General features: G+C 46.8%; 1 protein-coding gene across 3 annotated transcripts; it reads left to right on the forward strand.

The window, feature by feature from the left end:
- The first annotated feature begins 201 nt into the window (after positions 1 to 201).
- Positions 202 to 11,954, forward strand: LOC126542875 (recQ-mediated genome instability protein 1-like). 3 transcript variants are annotated; one of them, XM_072286358.1, is made up of 3 exons: positions 202 to 442; positions 6,645 to 6,821; positions 8,610 to 11,954. In XM_072286358.1, the coding sequence occupies exon 3, from the start codon at positions 9,466 to 9,468 to the stop codon at positions 11,080 to 11,082; it is 1,617 nt and encodes a 538-aa protein (XP_072142459.1). In that variant the 5' UTR covers positions 202 to 442; positions 6,645 to 6,821; positions 8,610 to 9,465; the 3' UTR covers positions 11,083 to 11,954. The 3 variants fall into 3 exon arrangements, with proteins under 3 accessions (XP_072142459.1, XP_050045968.1, XP_054933473.2); XM_050190011.3 differs by having other exon boundaries at positions 210 to 442; positions 8,610 to 8,906; XM_055077498.2 differs by lacking the exon at positions 202 to 442 and adding an exon at positions 1,007 to 1,141.
- The last annotated feature ends 1,561 nt before the right edge of the window (positions 11,955 to 13,515 follow it).

A 13,515-nucleotide genomic window follows, 5' to 3' on the forward strand; every position in this document is an offset into this window, starting at 1 on the left:
TCTTCTTTCCCCCTCCCTCTCTGCAACACCGCGGCCGAGCCGTCCACCGCCGAGAAGTTACCGTACACGTGGTTCTCCTCTCCCGATAATCACAGTTCTTTTGTCTGTCAATTACGGCCTTTCTCTGATACTTCTCTCCGCGCGGCCGATGCCCCGTTGTGGGTATGCGCCACGGACTCGACACCGAGTGCTCGGTTTCTTGTTTTCGTCGTCGGCGGAGCCGGGCGAGCCGGGCGCGGTCGCACGCGCAGTGTGTGCAGCAGGGCAGCCGGAGAGGTTCGATGCAATGCGTGGCTCCTCGCGTCGGGCCTCATCGTCCCCATGGTAGCCCCCGCAGAGCCCGCCTATGAACCTGGACGACAGGAACAGGCTGACCGAGTTTAGCCGCAACTTCAGCGAGTCGTCTATGTACGCCTCCTATGTGACGGCCTGGAATAGAGTGGTAAGCCTAGCACTCTGACGGCGAAATCACTGAGGTGTGCGTTGCAGTAGTTCCTAACGCGGATCGGAGCGTGCTTAGGAAAGGAACCCGCCACTTTGGTTGGCGGGATTTTGCGTCGCACCCAGAGGATAGGATATGATAGGAATAAACTTTATTTGTTGTTTATTGTTGATCCTCTGCGTCGCACGCAGAGGATCATCGGGAATTGTGTAGCGCAGAAGGAACGACCACAAAGAGTAAAATACGACACGCAGAGCGCTTTGTGTGTCATCTTGTCCTTATTTTTGTGTTCGTTCCCTCTGCGCTATACAATTCCCTATTATTATGAACCAAGGCCAAATGTCCGCTGACAGTGCAGTGGAGTTCAGGATTCGCCTTTCTGCGTGTGTCGAAAGTGCAGCACGCAGATGTTTTTGCTTTACGCCTCTATACGCTCTGCCGTCACAGCCCGCAATCGAAACCGCGACCTCGGGCTAAGTAGCACAACAGCATAGTGCCAGAGCAGCTGTAGTCTGGTCAGTATCAGTGGCGTAGCCGGAAATTTCGTTTGGGGAGGGGGGCGGGGGGGCTTATATGTTCCAGCTTGGCCTCCTCTTTATGGAATTTGTCGAGGGATCAAGTACATTAATAATACCTGCATTACATTGCCAAAGATGCTGCAAACGAATTTTTGAATGCTACGCAGTGCGCACTGTCAAGGCAAGTAAAATATGAATTTTTTAAATATAAAAGAATATACTAGCATGTCTCAAAAATTGTGCCCGAGAGAACTGATATCAATGCTTCCATGTTTTCTGTCTATTTAATAAGTAAAGAAACTGTCACACGAACTTTAGAACTATATCAGTTTAAAGCCAGCCACTGATATGAAAAATGTAAAGGCCATGAAATGAGCAAGTTGAGGACAAATATTTTAAAGGAACCTTGTTAACCTCCCTGCCTTCCTCTCACTTGCATCTCTCTCTATCTCTCATTCAAGAACCTTGTTTACATTTATGTACATATATGCAACGACCAGGGAAAAATCTCAATGACGCTGTCTTTTGTTACAATATGTTGCGCAGGAGCAGCTGTCACCGGTCGTGTGTTGTGAGTAATTGCACCGAAATTATAGTCACAACAGAGAACACATATAAAAAGCAGGAGTTCTGCAAAATCTACGAGGGTGACTCAAATGAAAGTGAGCCAATGCGAATGTATGACAAACGGGGTACTTTATTCAAAAGTAGTCTCCATGAGCATTTAGACATTTGTCCCACTGACTAACGATTCGCGTGATTCCCGTGTGATTAAACTCCCTGGGCTGCTGTTTCAAAAAGTCTGTAACTGACTTTTTCACGTCGTCGTCCGACACCAATCTAATTCCCTTGAGCTGTTTCCTCAAATGCTCCGAAATGTAAAAGTTGCAAGGCGACAGGTCTGAGCTGTATGGATGTTGCAGCGTTTCCCACTCGAACTTTGCCAATTTTGTATTAAGCACATCGCCGACGTGGGAACGGGCATTGTTGTGGAGCAAGATGACCCCATTTCTCAATTTTCCACGTCGTTTGTTTTTGATTGCGACACGCAGCCGATCCGACGTTTCACAATATCGGAAGCGATTGATAGTCTCTCCAGGTTTAGCAAATTCGATCAATAATGGCCCCTGACGATCGAAAAAAAAAAAAAAAAGAGAACACCTTTCCGGCAGAAATGACTGCCTTTGGTTTCTTTGCGGAGGTGAATTCAAATGTTTCCACCGTAAGCTTCGTCGTCGTCTTTCAATCTCGTAGTAGCGGCACCATGATTCGTTCCCGGTCACAATTGCAGACAAACAGTCGTCACCCTCATTGTGATACCGTATTAGATGAGTCAAAGCAGCGCCGAACCTCTCCGTCTTCTCGCGGTGGTTTAAAATCTTGGGCATCCATTGCGCACGCAAGAGCCGATAACCGAGACGTTTATGAATTACGGTGTGACTCGAACCGTGACTAATGTTAATTCACACGCCCTGCCAATTAATCGATGCTTATCCTCCGTTCTTATCTAATCAGCCTTTGCAATGGTGTTGGGGGTGATTTCACGATGGCTTTAGTGCCGTCTTGGATCGTCTTTGCAACTTTCGCGTCCTCCTTCGAACCGTTTTCTCCAACGCTTCACAGTGGCCAATGATATGAAATGTTCAGCGTACACGGCAGCCATACCGCGACTAATTTCTTTTTGGGAAGCATCTTCAACTGTCAAAAACCTCACGACACCACGCTGTTCAATTTTTGGAGGGTCTATTATGCCACGCAACCATGTTCAACCCACTGTATCAGAGCATTAAAGAACCGTTATCCTCACACCTGTGTGTCACTTTCGTAAATGAGAGATGCCTCTGTGCTACGCGCATGCTTCGCACATAATGAACCGAACCATTATTGCGCGGCATGGGTTGGCTCACTTTCATTTGACTCGCCCTCATACATTAGAAAGGCGAAGATAGAATGGAATATACAAATGCGAAGATACAGCTTCATAAAGGGCAAGAAAGTCTCACTGGAAACAAAGTTCACTGCACGTATACACAAAACTTCGCTACAAGATATCTAAATATACACGTGTATAAGTCTTTAATAAATCTGCTAATTTAAGAAAAAGTCACTGTATATAATGCGTCAAACAAGGCAAATAAACATGTTGCCCAACCACAAATTTACAGATCACATCCCCCTCTCTCTCCACTCCCTCTGATCGATGTATCGCGCGCGACAGGAGGCGGCGCGCTTTCTCCTCACTTTTGGCCCTTGCGCACACAAGACTGAGCCACCATCGTCGGCTCCCCCGTGACCCCCCCACTCCCCCCGTACGCTTTCACTCGCACGTACAGCATGCGGCGCGCGGTCACGATGTTATACGGAACATTAGGGTGATGGCGACGGCAGGAATGCGCCTGCAGTGTCCATATAACTTTATCGCAATAATATAAAAGTATCCGGCAGATGAAGCGTCCCGTGGCCCATTACTTTACGCAAAAGAAGTAACAAAATCGAACTTTCACCATGGGAGAAGTTGCTGCGCCGCAACAATGTCTTCTCTTGTGGGGCGAAGGCACGGAAAAGAAAAAAAATTACCGACGATTACGTTACTTCCTAATGCGAAATTTGAGCGCAGCAAATAAGCTGTTTCACCTTTTCGATAGATTGAGGCAAAGAAATCGAGCAACACATGTATGCGCTATCACAGAATTTTTTTTTTATGTTTCACACGTATTCCTTTAACAAAGACTCCACTAACAGTTCTTGACAGTCATGAAGGAAGCTTTGTGGTCGGAGAAATAGACTGATATATGTTCGACTTGGTACACCAATGCTTGATTCTCAAAGACGAGATCTATACAAGTGCCTCGCGAGGTTATCACAGCCGTGGGACGCGTTACGAGCGAGAGGAACGGGATGTTCTCCCGCATAAGTGTTAGGAAATTGCTGTTTGTCTTTATGTCAACATTAAAGTCCCCCACTACTAACATCGGTGTGGATCGATGGACGGTTAATGCGAGTTGCAGGAAGTGCACGACGTCTTTCGTGAGTGCGGTAGGGGCGAAGTAGGCAGCTACTACCAGCAAGCCGTTGGGCAACTTTGCGGCACACAGTTCGCCAACTTCATGTGACGTGCCAAACATTTCGACTGGTATTGCAGAGAGACCTGTGCGCAAGTAGATAGCGACTCCCGCCGCTCTGTTGTGGTCTCTGCGAGCACCACAGCAGTATAGGAAATCTATGATTTCGAGAGGCTCTTCGGGATCCATCCAGGTTTCAGCAAAGCAAAGTACAGAGGAATGGCGCAGAATGTGATCGTGGTGTACGTCCTTGGCATGTGCGGCAAGGGAGCGTACGTTAAGAGCGGAGATCAACAAGTAGTGCGGCTGTTCAGTCATGGCGAGGCACTTGGCGGTGATGGTGTCAAGTTTGTGGGACTGCAACCGACGAAATTCATCGGCTAGCTTTCTGTCCGGATTGGCTTTTCCGTGGTAGAATGTGAAGTCGAAGAAAGGAATTAAGTTCGAGCCGGCGCTTTGACAACCGGAGACTCGCAGGAAGAGGGGGGAGGGGGGCGGCGTGTACACCCAGCGGCAAACGATGGGGGCAGAAGCGCGCGCAGCAAGCGGACAACACGATAAAGGGAGGAGGGAAGAGATAGCAGCGACTGACTGATGCCGCTGACGCCGATAGTGAGTCAACCCCAGCTGCGGAGTTGGTTTCAGGGACAACGCCGCCGATGCCGACACAAACAATATGATACCCTCGCTTCCGCAGCGCTAAGAACCAGGTCTAGCCGTGGGAAGGTGGTCACGTATTCGTCGACGTGCCGGGGCCTACGTGAAATAACCGGCGCGTCGGCAACTGAAGAGCACCCTACCCGCCACACAAGAACAGGGGGGGGGGACCCTTTCCTCCTCTTTCTGCATGGCGGCGACGGTGTTCTATGCAGTCACGTTATCTTGACTCTCTAGCGGCGTCAGCGGCATCCAGCGGTATCAGTCGGTCGCTGCTAGCGCTGGGGGGATGAAAGGGGGGCGGAGCTGGTTACGAGGCCGACGACAACGCCGACGACGACGCGAAACCCAGGAACGGACGCCAAAGAGCTGCGCTCTAAAAAATAGAAAGAACGCAAGGAAAGTATGTTGGCCACAATGGAATGCCTACTTTGGGCACCTAATGTGGCTAGCGAAGGAATATCGAAGAAAACGTGAGACGCTTGGTCCACAGATAACCATGCGCAAACTGCTCGGTATCCTTCACCGGCGAGACGAAGACTTTCTGGAAAGGTTGCGCTCAAGCGAACGTGTTGCAATCCGTCGAGTCCCCGCAGTGATGGCGGCGATCGAAAATGCATTGTTTCTTTTTCTCGTCTGCTGGCCAGAAAGCGTCCAAAACTCTGCCAGGTGAAAACCCACTCGGCCAGAGAAAAACGAACGCGCATCGAAGTGCGCCGCGCTGTGGTCGAGGCAACACAAAAAAAGAAAAAAAGAAAACGCATGTGCTCTGGCTGGTTCCGGCAGCCCTCGGGTAGGAAAAAAAAATGAGGAGGCTCAATATGTTCTCGTGTATAAAAGCCAAAGTATAGAAATTAATAAGAACGTAGTTACCTTTGCTGCTTTTAGTATCTCGATCTGAATGTTCTGGCGCAGGTGAAAAAGAATGCTGATATTCTTTTCTGTGACATGACAGCACAAATGAACCACCACAACGCTTCGGCTCATCGGACCTCCCTGCGTGCTTTGTCAACTTGTCCGATAGTGTATTGATTTGGCTTGTCTCGTTGTATGGTCCGATGTACGAATTTAGAAAACTAAGTGCACATTTGGCGTCAAATGGTTATGACAACATTAAACTCGCAAAGTTCCGGAATTGAATATGTAAAGCATGACTTTAGAAATGTCAATGCACCTTTCGTATCAAAAGCTTATGAGAACTTTATACCCATAAAGTTTCACAATTGAAATCTATGCGCTCCCTAGATTCCGCGGCCTCCCCGGGATACCGCGATGAGCCCGCTCGCCATCAAAACGCCCTTGAAGCTGTGCTCGGATGGGGTTCCTTGCTTTACGATATGTGACTCCTGGTGAATGGGCATTACCGCGAAATCCAGCCCGATTTCGCAATGTTCGCGCTGAAATGTCTATTAAAGGACATTCAAAAGGACATAAAATGCAGCATGATTTCGGGCGCCGGGGGTTGTTCTAGTCGACGGCACATGACAGCACGAAAAAAATTTCTGGGGAGGCTGAAGCCCCATAAGCCCTGGCTACGCCCCTGGTAAGTACATATATATATATATATATATATATATATATATATATATATATATATATATATATATATATATATGTAAGCGCCAGCTGAAAGCCACACAAATCAGTATACGACTGCTTGTGCACAATATTAAACTGGTCGAGTTGATAGCTGTTCATGGTTGCAGGGGATATGCGCTAAACTGACACGTCGTCATATTGTCTCTCTCGTTCGTCTCGTGTCAATTTAGCGCTACCTCTGCAACCATGTACTGTTTGTGCACGAATTTGTTAGGCAAAAACTATCGCTTCCGGATTTATAGTACTATACGTACAGCTGCGTACGAACGACGCCCATTCGTGCTTATAAGGAAATGAAGGCGTGTACGCTCTTTGTGCGCGCGGTGGGTGTGCGCTCAGTACATACGCCCTGCGCTACTGCTGCAGGTCTTGTGCTACGAGGGCTCCGCGTCTGCCCCGCAAGGCAAAAACTGGGGCATGGACAGGCTGACGGCAATCCGCAACTTCTTCCGCCGCTGGTTCTGCCGAAACAAGGAGGTCGCCGCCGCTGCCGGACACAATGCGGACCACGCCGAGTCTGCTGCTGGTGGCGCCGCCAGTCACGTGAGTGTTGTGACGTCACACATCCAGCACAAACAGAAACGTATGCTCCCACGTACAGGGACACTATATACTTCTGCAGCTGACTAGATCGCCAATTACATCAAAATTTTGCATGGATTGCGACAGCGCTGTGGATTCTTTCGTCGCGGCACGCGCGATTATAATCAACGCTAGAAATAAATTGTTCTCGACACGCTGCGGGTGAGTGACGATCAACCCCGTTCGTATACAGAGCAGTCGACGCTATGTAATGAGTACAGGCTCCACCCTCCAGAGAGCCGGGACTCATTGAAAGATAATTCCACTTTCGCCTGTGGCTTCGCGATGCTCGCCGTGCGTGTGTCTCCTCCATGTTTGCCAACTGCAGTAGGGTGCCTCAATGTTTTCATCGTCTGCCGCTCCGTACGGAGCGGCTGTCGAGGAAGACATCGAGACGCTCTAAACTGCAGTTACATAGTGGGCCGCCTAGCAACATATATAGTCTGAGAACATTACTGGGTCGAGTAGAAACGTGTTGCATGCAGAACCGACCATCGAGCGTGTGGTCACACTAATCTTTCTACCAATAACTTTGCATACGAGATTGATTGCAGAGCGCATAACTGTGTGATAACTGCAGCAAGCGAGGGAACTCGGCCGTACTACTTGAGCGAAAGCTTTAGACGGCTCATGGGACGAAAAATCCGATGCACCGAAATTCATAGGGAGTCGAACCCCCTACTTGTGGTGTCAGTTAAGATAAACTTAATTATGTCCTACGATCTTTGGGGGGGGAGTCGAACCCATGACCTTTGGTGGGACTGTAATTCAATGGCACCGACATTGATGGTGCCACAATTGTTAGTCGAACCCATGCCCATCGGTGGGAGTTGAATCGACGACCTTTGGTGTTAAGGCACTCGAACCCACGACCTTTGGTGGAAGTTGAAGCCACGGCCGTTGGTGTTAATTAAACCGTAGTTAATTAAGACGGTTAATTAATGTAGTGTTAATTGAGGTACTCGAACCCACGACCTTTGGTGGGAGAAAGCAAGTAATAAGTAACAACACATTCGAATGAGAATGTCAAGTAATTTAATGAATGTCTCGTGAGCGCGCCGGCTTTCACCTATCCTCTTTAGCGTATGCTAAAGTGACTGTTCTTTTTTTTTTTTGATGGTGATGGAGGGAGCAGGCCCCACAAATAATAAAGGCAACGTGCCCAGAACGGAAACGACCTTAATTGTTTTGATGGTGATGACTAAAGACAGAGATCGGCGTGAGTTTCAGCTTACACCATTCAGTGAACAGCTGTTACGTCGTAGCAGCAGTGATGGTGACTATAAACGTTTGCGGCGATATATGTATGGTTTTCTGTTGAATATGCTTTCCGCACTACCGGGAAGAACTTAAGTGGCGGAAATACAGCGAATGGCATTATGGAAGAGCAAGGTCACACGCACGGCCTCTCTGGCACCGCGACGTGCGTGTTTGTTGACATCTGGCGGCGTGTCCGAACGGCATGGCGTGGTGCGGGACATAGCACTAATGGCACTAGTTAGTCAAATGGAATGGGTGAGCGGTGCAGATATCTAGTACACATCTAGTGCAGATGAACTGGAGATATACGGAAGGTCAGCGTCAAGGACAAGGTATGCACCGAATGCGTCATTAACAGCTGTTCACTGTAATAGCTACAGCGCCTACAGCGTGCGTGGTGCTAGTCTTTGCTTCTACCTTACGATTTTGAGGAATATAATTGTAGGCTGCTATTTATTCATTTATTTAATTTTATTATTATTATTTTAGGTAAACACGGTTACCAAACATGACGAGCAGCTGGGAGATCACAAGGATCCCAACGACGACTTCCAGAACCAAGTTGCAAGGCCAGCGCAACTGAAGAGTCCCTTCACGCACAGTCTAAAATGTGGACATTTCTAGTTTCAGTCGGCACTGCTTTCGCAGCCACCTTAGATTTGTCTCGCGCTATGTCGCGCGTTGTGCCGACGGGACAGAAGTCAAAACTGCCGCCTCTGTGACTACCTACAGTCGTCTGTAGATGGCGCGGCATGTCTAATAAAATCGCCGCCTCGATTTGTAGTATGTGCTCGTGTTTATCTCATTAAATTTTTCTGGTAAAATTGCATTTTATTTTTATGTTAAAAGTCGGTTGACGTGTAACTCTCCCCCTTCGCTTCCTTTATATACAGGGTGCTGAATATTTCGCTGGGCGTGTTAGAAAAAAGTTTTGCGCTCACCGCTGCACTGTTCTTGCTCAAATTTTGCAGAAAGATCGCATTTTGGTGTCTGCTTCGTTTAGTACAGCACTTGACACAGTTAACTATTTGGTTTTTAAGAAGAAAGTGCAAATTTCCCTGCGCTTGTGTGGATGCGAGCTGCTGCTGCATATATATATATATGTACGAAACTAACAAAAGTGTGAGTCTACAGTAGGTGTTCTGTGGTATTCTATGCGCGAACCGCGATTACTGTGCCTATTCAGTCATCGTACTCGTACGAAATGTGATTGATGCTTCGATATCAAGTACTGAGGATGCTTTTTATGAGTTGATTGCTGAAAACTTTCGGCAGAGTTTGGAATAGAAAGCAACGACAGGGTAGCACACGTCGGCGATCTGGCGGGAATTGTGAAGAGTACATCATGAGCCAAGTGGACGATCTCGCCGAAAGGTTTGCGCAGCAGCATATCAGAGTTAATAGAAATTGGCTGCAAGCTTGTGCCAGCCATTTTCAAGCGGAAAGCACCGCTTCTCTGCAAAGAACGGCATTTGGCGGCGACGTGTACAAGCAAGTCTACTACCAGTTGCTCCTAACAAATCTATGGGAACTGGGAATGACTTGCCTGCCTGAGAGTGCACTCGCTGCTCATAAGCTTATGCTGAAAGGTTCATTTTTTCTCCAAGTGGACAGTGTGCGTGACGTCAGCCAGCCGGCGTACTCTCAGTTGCTTAAAATCACGAACACCGAGAACCCCAACACCGTCGTCCAGGCGGATCCGATCGAGAAACCATTCCCGTGGCAGGCGCAGCCGAAGAGAATGCTAAAGCTGGAGCTCACTGACGGTACTCGCCGGATGCAGGCTATCGAGTTTGAACCGGTGCGATGCATGAGCGTCGACATGCGACCTGGCATCAAGATACTGATAACGGGTCCCGTTGAATGCCGACGCGGCGTGATGTTCCTACGCGCGGACAATGTCCGTATCCTCGGCGGCATGGTCGAATCCCTTTTGGAAGAGAACTGTCGAGAGGCAGTGCTCTGCCGAGTCATAGGTCGCGACCCTGCTCAGGTACTAGACGGAGCAGCGCGCCACCAGACCGCCAACCGCTCAGAAACGGATAGCGACGTCATAAGTAATCGCCAGAGTAGCAATAACCGAACATCTGATCGACCTGAGCGAGTTCGTACAACGAGCGGATCGCCACGAACCGGGCATGATTTCCAGCAGCACAATGACAGCAGAGTGACTACTATTCCAGTGGCGAACAGCAATTCGACAACAGTTCGAATGTCCAGCTCGGTGTTAGATGCGTGGGATAGAGCTGATGAGGCAGACATGGATCCTGATGATGTGCTGATGAGCCAGATTAACCTGGGAAATCTAGAGCCGGAAGCTGAAAGGCCAGACTGTATCGATGACGATGTTGACGAAGATCTCCTTCGTGAGCAGCTCGACTTCCAAGCGCTAGCGGCAGGTGATGGAGCATTACGGGATGCTGCTAACTCTGATGAAGAGCACAACGCTGATGAACCAAACATTGAGTCACATCCAAGCACTTCTGCTCAAAGCACAAGCAGAAATATTGAGCCACTTAAAGAGGAGCCCCAGCAACGGAATGCAGACAAACAGTCATTTCCCTCTCTTCCATACACACAACTTAGCTCTGTGTTGAAAAATGGTAAGCATCCAGACAGCTCCGAGGTTGTGATTATCAAGGGCTATATTTCCACTCCTACAAGCAAGCTGAAGGTAAGCCCAGAAGAGATGTGGCAGCTTTCAGCCATTGTCACTGATGATACGGCTTCATTGGAAGTGGCCATCGACAATTCCTTATTGGCAAATTGGATGGACTTGACTGCAACTGAGGCAAAGAAAAAATGCAAACTGTCTTCAAAATTCAAGGATATTTTTGCAGGAAAGGTGGCACAGTGTCAAGAGAAAATGAGGTCTTTGAATGGGCTGCTGACAATAAGTTTCTGTGGAAGGGATGCGAAGTTGCCTGTGCTGCTCGACTATGATGAATGGAAGCAAGACTGAAACTTTACTGTGTTTCCTTTTCAGTCACCATGTTTGTCTGTGATAACGTATGTGCTGTTGATTGTTGCCTGATGGAGGCGGCTTTGAGTTCAAAAATGTTTGCTGTAATACTTCCACTGCAGAATACCTCACCTATAAACCAAATCATATCTTTCTTCATTTAGCATATGTGCTGTCATTCCGCAGTAAAATATGAAAAATTTATGTGGAGCAGTACACATGCTCTTCCACATGTCAATGTTAACCGGCTTGAGAAGCTGGTGCAATTGATGCGTTGACCTGCAGGCTGTGCCTAATGAACTTTCCAGAACTGGTTGCACATTATCATGTCATATATTCATTTAGTGATGCACAAACGCATTTTGCATTTGAGTTCATACTATTGCATTTAAATTTAACAATTTTTTTCATTGTAGAAAAAACACATACACCTTGAAGACCAAGATATCTCTTGCCAAGCACTCTAGTCTTATTCTGTTCCTTTATTTTGTACCTGTGTGTTAAAGTGCCTTGGCATTCCTGTCTGAACAGTGCTAGTTTTCATTTTTAACAGTAATTATGGATGTGACTTCATGATGATAATCAAGCTTTTAATTTCCTTTCTTTGTCAGGTGCTGTGGCTACATGCTCCTCCCATTGTTTCTGATAGGACAAGGGAACTCATTTTTACATGTTATGATTACTGACATTACCTTGTTATTAATAATTCAGTGAGAAACAAGAAAGGGCTAATTTATTGCCCTGTACTGACAGCCACATATCATTCGCTTAGTTTGATATTGCATGCTGCCTTTTTTCTGCTGCAGTCATGAAATAGTACCAATTTGTCATTGATTGGACAAGCAATAAAGTCATCTTATTGTTTTAATTCATTGACTTTGCACTGAACCCTTCTTTCAACTACATTTACTACTCTTGTAGCTACAGAGTATGTTAGTTCTTACTTTATGTATTAGCTTGGTACTCTGTGAAACAAATGTTTTCGACAGACCTTTAGTCAAACAGGCCGGTGTTTACAATACTGCAACTCTATAATATTAAGCGGCAACTTTGTGAACTAATCGTGAAGACTACTTCGCGTTACCGAGCTAATGTGATTCAATGTGAGGCTTTTAAATTAGCAGATGAAACATTTCAATTGTATTTGCCAGAATGACTCCTCATGTAATTTTGAAGAAATTAACCAGTTACTATGCTGCTTTGTGTGACTGGGTTGATGTGACGCAGCCAACACAGGTGTGGCAGATGCAGCACAGAACACTTGTAAATGTGTCGGCCACAGTGATGCAGCTATTGGAGCATGCTGCTTGTGCGGTTGTGACCATGGAAGAGAGAATAAAATTTAAGAGGGAGTATTATGTCAGGTCAGGCAAAGAGTTTGTGTTTGCAAAGCAACCTCCTCTGATGTCTTCCTGCTTTCAGTTGCCCAATGTGCACATGTGAACAGCGCTTATAGGCATTTTCTTTCTCCATATTCGAGACATATTACGACGTTTGGTTTGTGGTAGGTTTTAATGCCACTGGCCTGCTGTAGTTGCTGTCGCTTTCTCCACCCCTTGCCGCATGCTTTCTGCTCACATTTGAGGTCTTTATTTCACATCATTAGTTCCTGGAAACATTGTTGCCTGGTGCCTGCCCTACCCTTCTCATCCATATCTCATCTGAACCAGAATGTTGGTTCCCGATAAGTTTGGTTTATGAATACTTAATTGAATTGTTTGTGTGCATTGAGAAAAGGAAATAAACTAAAAGGGAGGAATACTTCACGCAGCCAGCCTTTGCAAGACAACTCTGTGTAGAAGTGGTTCCCTTCACATTTTTGATACCTTCTGTAAACCTAAACCATCATACATTTTTTCTCATAAGTCGACCCAACATGTGGCTACAATGTACTAATGTGGCCCTGCTCAGCGGACTCCGCCCAGTGGGCTTTGTTCGCTGTAGGATTTAATTAATGTGCACTTATTTGGGGTTGCCTTGCCGACCATACTGTGGACATTTTCTCGCAATCTGTCTATGCAATTTCGGTTTATATTGCAACGAAAGAAATAGTTAAAACACGGATCAAGAAGGATAGGTTAAAACTTAAGGAGTCTATTATTATATGAACAATGCTTCTGTACAGAAGCCAAAAGCTATAAAATTTTTTAAACCTTATCCATCTTGGTTTGCCATCTTCACTATATCTTTTGTTCGACATACTTTCTCCCAACCAGACTCGATGCCGTCGAACCAACGATCTTATATTGCAACATGTACATTTATTGTACATGTACATTTAAGTGGCCATCGACAATTCCTTATTGGCAAATTGGATGGACTTGACGGCAACTGAGGCGAAGAAAAAATGCAAACAACCTTCAAAATTCAAGGATATTTTTGCAGGAAAGATGGCACAGTGTCAAGAGAAAATGAGGTCTTTGAATGGGCTGC

The sequence above is a fragment of the Dermacentor andersoni genome, chromosome 2 (assembly GCF_023375885.2).
Source record: "Dermacentor andersoni chromosome 2, qqDerAnde1_hic_scaffold, whole genome shotgun sequence".
Classification (NCBI taxonomy): Eukaryota; Metazoa; Arthropoda; class Arachnida; order Ixodida; family Ixodidae; genus Dermacentor; species Dermacentor andersoni.

Excerpts from the sequence above, each read along its gene's own strand:
- LOC126542875 (XM_072286358.1), top strand. The coding sequence starts at position 9,466 with ATGAGCCAAGTGGACGATCTCGCCGAAAGGTTTGCGCAGCAGCATATC.